This window comes from Dasypus novemcinctus, chromosome 8, assembly GCF_030445035.2.
Source record: "Dasypus novemcinctus isolate mDasNov1 chromosome 8, mDasNov1.1.hap2, whole genome shotgun sequence".
Classification (NCBI taxonomy): domain Eukaryota; kingdom Metazoa; phylum Chordata; class Mammalia; order Cingulata; family Dasypodidae; genus Dasypus; species Dasypus novemcinctus.
The window spans coordinates 98,188,772-98,199,334 of NC_080680.1; the positions used below are offsets into that span (position 1 = coordinate 98,188,772).

Sequence of the window (10,563 nt, forward strand, 5' to 3'; positions counted from 1 at the left end):
AGGGAATGGGAAGTTAAGACTTAAAATGTACAGAGGATGGAATCTGGCAATATATTGGGCTTCCTTTTTGAAGAAGTTTTGGACTACAGAGAGGTTCGACTATGGCAGGAGAGGAGCACTTGTGTGGGGTGTCATTGGTGGGGGGCACACGGTTGGGAGGGAGTTCTCCAGGGCATGTATATAGGGTACATAGAAAGGTTTGGATATTTTCATAGTGGTTTCAGTTGGAAACAACAGATGAGAGAGTGCTGAGTTCCTGACCAGGGGGGCTATATCACATTCCCCAAAGGACAACTACAATCCCCTAAGTGCAATGGCAAAGACCAATAAAGATGGATGGTTCAACAATGAGCCTTTGATACTGATGGTCCGATTATGAGCCTGTGTGCCTGAAATATGAACTAGGCCTATAGCTGTGGGGTGCCTAAGAGTTACCTCCTGAGAGCCTCCATGTTGCTCAATTGTGACCACTCTCTAAGCCAAACTCAGCATGTAGATGCATTGCCTTCCCCTCAGTGTGGGACATGACTCCTGGGGATGAGCCTCCCTGGCACTGAGGGATTACTACCAAGCACCAGCTGACGATGTAACTACAAAAAGTCCATGAACAAAGAGGTCAACTCAGACCGGCAGAATATCTCAGCCTACACGTAATATCAGGTGTTAAAAATCGCTTATTGACTTTGGATAAAAAGGGGAAAATGGAAAGGACAAGTGAGTTTATATGGCTAAGAGACTCCAAAAAAGAGTCAGGAGGTCATCAGAGGGTGATGCTTATGCACACCTCAGCAGGGTACCAGAGATAGCCAAGGTAGATGGAAACCCAGGTGCTAGTTCTCCTGAGGGCTGCAGCAACCCACAGGTTCTATGGTCAAGGCAGATGGCACTGGAGTTCAGGGCCATGTCAGTTGGCCATACTTTGGAGTTTGTGTTCCTGGGTGTGAAGGAGTTGGACCCAGATATAGCCTTTCTACACATGCCTCTTCTGTCACTTTTACTGGACCTGTGGTTGGCATTTGGGTTCATGTATACTCAGGAGACCTGAATCTCTGAACTGTCCATGTGACGGCCAGGCCCTGGACCTCAGCAGACTTGAAGCCCCTACCCTCTGATTTCTTGGACTTACCCTGGTCAGCTGACAGGGAGGTGAAGAGGGTCAACCACCACACCAGGGAGCCAAGAGTGCCTACAGCTGCAAGCAGGAGAATTGCATCCATCATCCATGTGGAATCTAAACCCCCTCTTGATATAGAGGGGGACTGGACATAGCCATCCCAGGTCCACAAGATGGAGGAATAGAGTATGGATTAGAGTGGACTTACTGGTGTTCTGCTGGGGAACTATTGTGACTAGTAAGGGAGGAAATTGTAGTAGTGATGTGGAGAGGGTGGCCACAGTGGCTGATGGTCGAGAGAGGGAAGAAGAAATATGGTGTGGGGGCATTTTCAAGATTTGGAGTTGTCCTAGGTGGTGCTCAGAGACGGATGTTGGACATTGTGTGTCCTGTCATGGCCCACTGGGTGGACTGGCGGAGAGTGTGGACTACAATGTGGACCACTGTCCATGTGCTGCAGCGGTTCTCCATAATGTATTTGCCGGGTGCAGTGGATGTGCCACAATGATGGAAGAGTTTGTTGATGTGGGAGGGGTGGCATGGGTGGGGTGGGGGGTATATGGGGACCTCATATTTTATTAATGTAACATTTAAAAGAATAAATAAATAAATAAATGAAAGAAATAGACCCTTAAAAAATAAAAAACAAAAACAAAAAAATGTACAGAGGTAGAGGATGTGGCTCAAGTGGTTGAGCATCTGCTTCCCACATTGGAGGTCCCAGGTTGGGTTCCTGGTGCCTCCTAACGAAAAACAAAAACAGAAACGAAACAACAAACACAACAAAACAAGCAAACCAACTCAGGGAGCCGATGTGGCTCAGTGGTTGAGTGCTGGCTTCCCGCACATGAGGTCCTGGGTTCAATCTCCAGTTCTGGTACCTCAGAAAAAATAAACATAAAAATAACATAAAATGTACAGAAAGTGAAAAGAAAGCCTATCCAATGGGAGAAAATATTTGGTAGCCTAGTATCCAGCATATAAAAAGAAATCCTCTGTCTTGAAAATAAAAAGACAAACAACCCATTTTAAAAATGAGCAAGTGATTTGAACAGACACTTCTCCAAAGAAGAAATACAAACGGCTAAAAAGCACACGAAAAGATGCCCAACATCACTGTTAGAGAAATGAAAATCAAAACTACAATGAGATACCATCTTACACCCATTAGACTGGCAGCTTTTTTAAAAAACAGAGGACTACATGTGGTAGAGAGGATGTGGAGGAATGGAAACCATCATCCACTGCTGGTGGAAATGTAAAATAATCCAGCCATTGTGGAGGACAGTTTGGTGGTTCCTCAAAAAACTAACTATTGATTTGCCATATGACCCAGCAATTCCACTGCTGGGTATATACCCAGAAGAACTGAAAACAAGGACCTGAACAAATATATGCACACCAATGTTCATAGCACTATTATTCACTATTTCCAAAAGTTTGAATCAACCCAAATGACCATCAACGGATGAATGGATAAACAAAATGTGGTATATACATACAATGGAATACCCAGCTGTAAGAAGGAGTACAGTACTAACACATGGGATAACATGGATAAATCTTGAGGACCTTATGCTGAGTGAAGCAAGCCAGGTATTGAAGGACAAATACTGCATTACCTCTCTGATATGAATTAAACAAATCAAGCCATCTCAGCTAAAGTTTGGAAGATAAGCTTACAGGAAATAGAAAGGGAGAAGAAAGTTGTGAACCAACGCCCACACAGGTGAAATCTATGATAAGGTGGAAGTGAGTAGTTGTGCAGTGAAGGGATATGACAAGGGTATAAAGATACATTGGGTTGGGTGGTGTAGCTTGACAGGGGGCTAGTGTGGGGAGGATTGGTTCGATGGTCCAAGGAACTGGGGGGAGGGTTGGGGGAGGGAACAGGTGAACATGGGGGATTGACGGGTACATGGTTGAAACTAAAATGTTGAGAAAACTCTTTTGGCAATATGACAAGGGAGGGTTGCTGGTTTAGGGTGTTGGGTGGGGAGGCATTCGGTACAGGGTTCACCTGGGGCAGGCTTCTAGGGAGTGTGTGTGAGTGCTCATCTTGTCATAGTGTGTTATATCAGTGAGTGGAGACCCATATAATGAGCAGGAAGGTGTTATACTCCCACCTGGGGAGGCCCAACATTCTCAAACAGAGGGGAGGGTGTCTCTTGGGATCATGGGTGGCTCCTAATAGGGGAGGACAGACTAGTGTGTCAAGCCCTCAGCATTGTTGCAAGTATCTATGAATCTAGTCCTTCAATCAGGGAAGTCTGGTTGTCACTGTGGGCTCCGAGGGAAAGGGGAGATAGGATTAGAATAGATGGAAAAGGGGGGAATTAGGGGGAAATGGAAGCATTCTGCATGATCTTACAATGATGATATAGGTCATGTTAAATTTCATCTTGTTTGGCCATTGATTCAAAGCATGTATGGCACACTATAGGACAAGTGCCTCAACCTTTCAGGGTATTATCTCTTAACTGGCACTGAAATTGAGACTTCTGATGGCCATTCCACTTTCTATCAGGCCAGTTGCCCCTGGACAGTGGGGCACACCGTATGACTGAGAATATGTGGAAGTGAACCAAATGCTAACCTACTTCCACCATAAAATAAGTACCTTGACTGGAGGCAATGTTACATGTGATACCAAGGTAATAAATAAGGTACTTCGGAAGTTGACAAAGCTGGCAGATTTGTAGGCAGGGAAAGTAAATCTGAACCCAGGATATGAAACTATTTCTCTGAGGAAAAACGGCTGCCCCCCTCTTATATTAGATTCTTTATATAGAATTCTTTATATATAATCCAATATAAACAACTAGCCATCAGGCTGCTGGCTATTTCCCCTGAAGAATGGGAAAATATCGTGGCCTCAGAGTTGGCCCTTGCGACTGGCAGGTGGGGAACTCAGCGACTGGCAGGTGGGGAACTCAGCCCTGGCTATGCTCAATCTTAGTAAGGGGATGTCCATGTTATTGAGCATATGCATAATCTCCATCCCTGTAGCTGGGGCCACTTTGTAGACAGACTCACTAAGCAAGCAACAATGGTAGATAAGAGAAAGTGTCTGGCTTATATCCAGAGGATGCATCATTTTGCCCATTTAATTACTGAGAGCCTCCTTTGCAAAGGATGCCCTCTAGCTAGTATTTACTTTCCAGGTAAAGAGCTTCATATATATATTAAAAAGTAAATGTCTCTAAGTCTCTTCTCCTACTTCTTCCTCTTCTGTTTTATCTTCTTTTATTAAACAATTTTTAGCACAAGCTTTTAATTGCTTGTGCTTTCAGATACTCTTTTTCTTCCTGGATTACCTCTTGCAGTATTTCTTCCATTCTGGCAACAAATATTTATTATGGTCCATTGAGCAAAAGGGAATAATCCTCAAACCCTTTCACCTTCTCAGATATTAATTTGAATATGTACCATACATAATTTATAAGTGACATCTATGTGACAAGGATACATTTGGGGGAAACGGACTTGGCCCAGTGGTTAGGGCATCTGTCTACCACATGGGAGGTCCGCGGTTCAAACCCCAGGCCTCCTTGACCCGTGTGGAGCTGGCCCATGCGCAGTGCTGATGCGTGCAAGGAGTGCGGCCCCACGCAGGGGTGTCCCCCACGTAGGGGAGCCCCACGCGCAAGGAGTGCACCCCGTAAGGAGAGCCGCCCAGCGCGAAAGAAAGTGCAGCCTGCCCAGGAATGGCACCGCCCACACTTCCCGTGCCGCTGATGACAACAGAAGCGGACAAAGAAACAAGACGCAGCAAATAGACACAGAGAACAGACAACTGAGGGGGGCGGGGGGTTAAATAAATAAATCTTTTTTTTAAAAAAAAAAAGGATACATTTGGCCAGTATTAAGGTGGAATTTGAGACATGTGAGTCAAACAGATGCCTGTGACTATGAATTCTAAGTATAGGGAGGGTTTAAAAATAATTGTATAAGTTCAAATTTCCTAAAATAGGAAAAGGGGGCACTTTTGAAGGATTTGTTATTATATTATTATTATGACTATTATTAATATACTATTAATGGTTGTCAATTTCTTCTCCTGTCTGGGCTTGGATTTGTAATTAAAATTTGCAGTCACCAATAACAGGATGCCTTCTCACTTTGTATTTGATTCCTTCCAAAATAAGGTCTTAATTTGCCTTGGTACTTTAATGTCCTACCTCCGGTTTATTATTACTAATTCTACTACTTCTGCAGTGATTTCTTATTATTATATTCAGCATATAAATGCATTACCTTTCCCCCAGCATAGGACATGACTCCTGGGGATGAGCCTCCCTGATGCCAAGGGATTACAACCAAGCACCAGCTGGTGATGCAACTACAAAAAGATCTTGACTAAAAGGGGAAAGTGGTAAAGACAAATGAGTTTATATGGCTAAGAGACTTCAAAATGAGTCAGGAGGTCATCAGAGGGGTCACGCTTATGCACGTCTCAGCAGGATCCCAGAGATAGACAAAGTAGATACAGCCCCAGGTAGTGGTGCTGCTGAGGGCTACAGAGACACCCAGGTCCTACAGTCATGGCAGATAGCTCTGGAGTTCAGCGCCTTGCCAGTGGGTCTTACTTTGGAATTTTGTGCTCCTTAGTGTGATGGAGTTGGACTCAGATTTGACTTCTCTACACATGCCTCTTCTTTCACTTTTATTTAACCCGTGGTTGGTGCTGGGGCTGGTGTATGATCAGGAGACTTGAATTTCTGGACTGTCCATGTGCCAGCTGGGCTCTGAACCTCAGCAGAGTTGCAACACCTACTCTCCAGTTCATTGGACTTACCCAAGTCAGTTAACAAGGAGGTGAGGATGGTCAACCATCACACCAAGGAAACTAGAGCATCTACAACTACAAGCAGGAGAATCTCATCCATCAGCCATCCATCTACCTCTCAATTTAGAGGTGTAGTGAGCATTGCCATTCCAGGATCCTCAGGATGGGGGAATAAAATACGAATTAGAGTGGACCTACTGGTATTCTACTATAGAACTATTGTGATTCTAGCAATGGAAGAAATTATATCATTGATGCGAAGACAGTGGCCACAGGAGTTGCTGAAGACAGGGAGAGGGAAAAAGAGGTGTGATATTGGGGCATTTTTGGGACTTGGTCTTGTCCTGAATGACATTGCTGGGACAGATGCAGGACATTATATATCCTTCCATAACCCACTGGATGGACTGGCAGAGAATGTAAACTACAACATAAACTATAATCCATGCTGTGTAGGAATGCTCCAAAATGTATTCATCAAATGCAATGAATGTACCACACTAGTGAAAGAAGTTGTTGATGTGGGAGGAGTGGGGGTGTGGGGAATGGGTTATATGGGAACCTCTTATATTTTTTAATGTAACATTTTGTGTCATCTATGTATCTTTTTTTAAAGATAATAAAAAAATGTTATTTACATACTTAAAAAAAAGCCAAATCTAATACCGTTTCTCCTCTTAGACTGATCTTTTTTTTCTTCCAGTTTGCACTGATGTGCCCAAAGCATTAGGGAGAAAGTGAAAAGGGTATACTTTAGATCTTCCAGGAAAAGAAAAGGGACAGAAAGAAAACAGAGAAGGAGGGAAAAAAAAAAAGGAACACATAAAGGAGACAGGGGTACTGTACCAATAATGTTTGCCTTAGACAATAATCAAAGGAAATGAGACACTGGGTTACCTAAGTTTAAACAGCAGTTAAGAGTTCAAAGAAAGTAACCCCTGGGCTCAAAAGGCAGTATGACAATGTTTCAAACATAGACACTGAAGCCAGAATAGATGGGTCTTGAATCCTGACTCTCTTTAGTTGTGTGATACTAAGCAAGTTATTCAATCAATCTGTGCTTAAGTTTTTTCATATGAAAAACAGGGCTAATATTAGTACTTACCTTATAGTTCTCTATAAGGATGAGATCAGTTATTTAAAGCACTTATATAAAGTGCCTGGCACATAGAAATTTTACACCACAAGTGTTAGCTATGATAAGTTGGGCAACCACTTCTGCTGTGGTAGTAAAGTGGTACCTCCTTAATTTCTGTTTTGTTTGTTCAACAGAAAACGTCCTGATGTTATAACTACAACTGCCTGGCTTGCTCCAGTCATATGGGAAGGAACTTACAATAGAAAGGTCCTGGAAAAATATTACAAAAGGCTGAACATTACCATAGGCTTGGTTGTATTTGCTACTGGAAAGTAGGTGCTGCTAATATTTGTCCTTTTTTATTTTGGAAAAATGTGGATGAGCACCCATGGACTTTCTATATCCAATAACTTTAATCATTATTTATAGCTGTACTGTATAATACCACCGGGGTTATTTTCTCCAACCTTGTCTTGGCCCTTAACACTACTTGGTAAACTTTTCAGTAATATCCATTAAGCTCTCTTTCCCTTTCTTCACAGTAGGTGTTCCAAAACTCTACTGCTCTTCTCAGGCCCTCTAGGTCACTACATTCTCTTTCACTAACCAATACAATTGAAACTACGGACCCTCTTCTCTACCTTACCTGCTGGGAGTTCTTTAGCATCAATGACACATATATTAGAGAGCTTGTTTAAATGGCATGCATTCTCCAGATTATTTTTAGAAAAATAAGGTTTTACTTTTTTTTTCATATTTCATAGGTTTGCAGATAAGTACCTGAAAGAGTTCATACAATCTGCCAATAAGTACTTTATGACTGGCTATAATGTTATCTTTTACATCATGATGGATGACTTCTCCAGCCTACCTCGGATAGAGTTAGGCCCTCTTCGAACATTTAAACTACTTTCAATATTAAAAAAAAATATTCTGCAAGACTTGAATTTCAGCTTCATGGACGACTTACAACTATTCCTCTTAAGTCACATCCGGGATGAAGTCAACTTTCTCTTCATTATGGATGTAAACCAGATCTTCATGACTGACTTTGGAGTAGAAACCCTGGGCAATTCTGTGGCTCAACTCCATGGATGGTGGTATTTTAAAAATGATAAAAATTTCCCTTATGAGAGAAGATCTGGATTAGCAGCTTTCATCCCCTATGGACAGGGAGATTTCTATTACCATAGGGCAATTTTTGGTGGCACACCCCAAGAGGTTTTAATGTTCATTGAGGAATATAAAAAAGGACATATTCGTGACACCAAAAGTAAACTTAATAGCATATATGAACACCACTTAAACAAATTTTTATTTCTCAAAAAACCCTCTAAGTTGTTATCACCTGAATATAATTGGAATCCAGATTATAACACTCCTCCACAAATTAAACATGTTAAGATAACAAGGCAGTCAGAAAAGAGTTGGTGATTATACCCTTAGATTTAGGGACTAATAAATAAATCACAATAATACTTCATAAATGTAAGGCATTAAATTTTTCAATACTTTAAAGGTTTGCAAAAATGTACAACCTTCCAAAAGAAATTATTTTTCTGCTTGAAATTTTGGACCATCTACTTCTATCAATGCTTGATAAAGAATAAATGAAAATTTAATGTTAATATATAGCAATATTATTATTTATATATTGTAAGCAATATAGAAATACTTTTGAAGGCATAAAATGAATTTTTTTTGTTAAAAACCACCCAAGATTCTAGGTCAGAAATATATATATCCAAATAGGGATATATGTAAAGTGAAAAGTAAATATTCAAAAACTCACTCATCAAATATTTGCCATGTTTTTCAGTGTTAGGATATTTATTGCTGGTGATTAATCCCCTCAATTAGCATTCAATCTGTCTAGTATCAGATTGAATTTAGGCGAGCTATAGACATTCAACAAAATTTGTATCATACTTTGATTGTTACAAAGAGAAATGTTGAGTTCATTTTTTTTTAAACTGCTACAAGCATTTTACTTTTTTAAAAAGAGATATTTACTTAGTCCCGTATTGTAAACATACTCTGCTTGGTGCAGTAAAGGATAGAAAAGTGGTAAAAATATAAATGTGTATACAAGCACAGGGGAGATAAAACTATTCATAAATATTTATTTTGCAAGTTCAAAAGTGCTAAAATTAATAATTCTGGGAAGACGGCATTGAAGTAGTCAGGCAGGGCTCAACTCTCACAAAAGCAATTTAAAGGAAGCTGTTTTGGGGGTCAGCAGACCAGGACAATGTGGTGCAACTCCCAGGATGAGGGACAGAGACCAAGAATTCAAAAACAATTGCCGTGAGTTACTAAATGCCCATGGTGGCTGGGAAAGGAACCCATCCCCCACCCTCAAAACCCGCAGTCTGCATAAAACCCCTGACACACTGCAGCCAACTGAGAGGGGAACAGACATCTCCCTCCCTGGGAAGAGGAAGGGTGCATTGGAGAGTGGTTTCTCGTCAGTGAATTCAGCCAGCAGGGCCGGCTTTGAATCTCAGTTCTAGTCAGAACAGAATCACAAGCAAATGAAGATTGAAAGAAACACCTCTGTGAAAGGTTAGCTTTAAAAAGATGGAATGAGTGCCATCTACTGGCCAGCCAGGAAACTGCAAAGAGAAAAACTGCTTTTAGGTCTCTGTTAGTCCCAGCTCCTGGGAGAAAGTCTCAAAATTAGTGAGTCCCTGGCCCAATTTTCATTACTTAAGCTGGGTAATTTTAAAGACTCAGAATAAGTTGAGCCAAAAAATCAAAGAAGAGCCAGGGAAAAAACCCATTAGGTAAGAGAGAGAAATTGATCATTAGAGAAATTTCACTAATTTTTGGGTGCCTAGCAATCAGCAAAAAATTATAAGCCACACTAGGAAACAGGAAGAGATGGCCAGGCCAAAGGAACAAATCAAATATGCTGATAAGATACAGGATTTAAGACAACTAATCAATGATAATCACAAAAATCTCCTAAATCATTCAAAGAATTGAAGGAAAATACAACTAAAGAGATAAAGGACATTAAGAAGACACTGGTGAGCATAAAGAACAATTTAAAAGCCTAAAAAGGAAAAGTAACACTGCTTATGGCAGTGAAAGACACAATAGATGAGATTTAAAATACATTAGAGGATATAAAAGCAGATTTGAAATGATCAAAGAATTAGTATATTCAGGACAGTACACCTAAATTTGAAAAGACAGGAGAACAAAGACAGAAAATAAAGGAAAAAATTGAACAGGTCTCAGCGAATTCAAGACAATGCAATGCAAACAAATATATGCATTATCTGTGTGCCAGAAGGGGAAGAACATGGAAAAGGGGCAGAAAGAATAGTTGAGGAAATAATAACCAAAAACTTCCCAATCTGTATTAAAGACAAATATCAACATCCAAGGACAATGCACCATGAAAAGAATAAACCTGAATAGACCTACTGAGACACCTACTATTCAGAATGACAAAATCAGAAAAAAAGAGGATTCTGAAAGCAGCAAGAGAAAAGCAAAGCATCACATAAAAGGGAACCTCAGTAAGATTAAGTGTTAATCTCTCATCAGAAACCATGGAGGCAAAAAGTAAGT

General features: G+C 40.8%; 1 protein-coding gene across 1 annotated transcript in view; it reads left to right on the top strand.

Moving 5' to 3' along the window:
• Nucleotides 1–8,550, top strand: part of LOC101426324 (N-acetyllactosaminide alpha-1,3-galactosyltransferase-like 1) — a 28,693-nt gene extending 20,143 nt beyond the window's left edge. The window contains exons 4-5 of the mRNA XM_058301363.1: nt 7,176–7,313; nt 7,746–8,550. Coding sequence (XP_058157346.1) covers nt 7,176–7,313; nt 7,746–8,415 — 808 coding nt within the window. The 3' untranslated portion in view covers nt 8,416–8,550. The remainder of the gene's footprint in view (nt 1–7,175; nt 7,314–7,745) is intronic.
• The last annotated feature ends 2,013 nt before the right edge of the window (nt 8,551–10,563 follow it).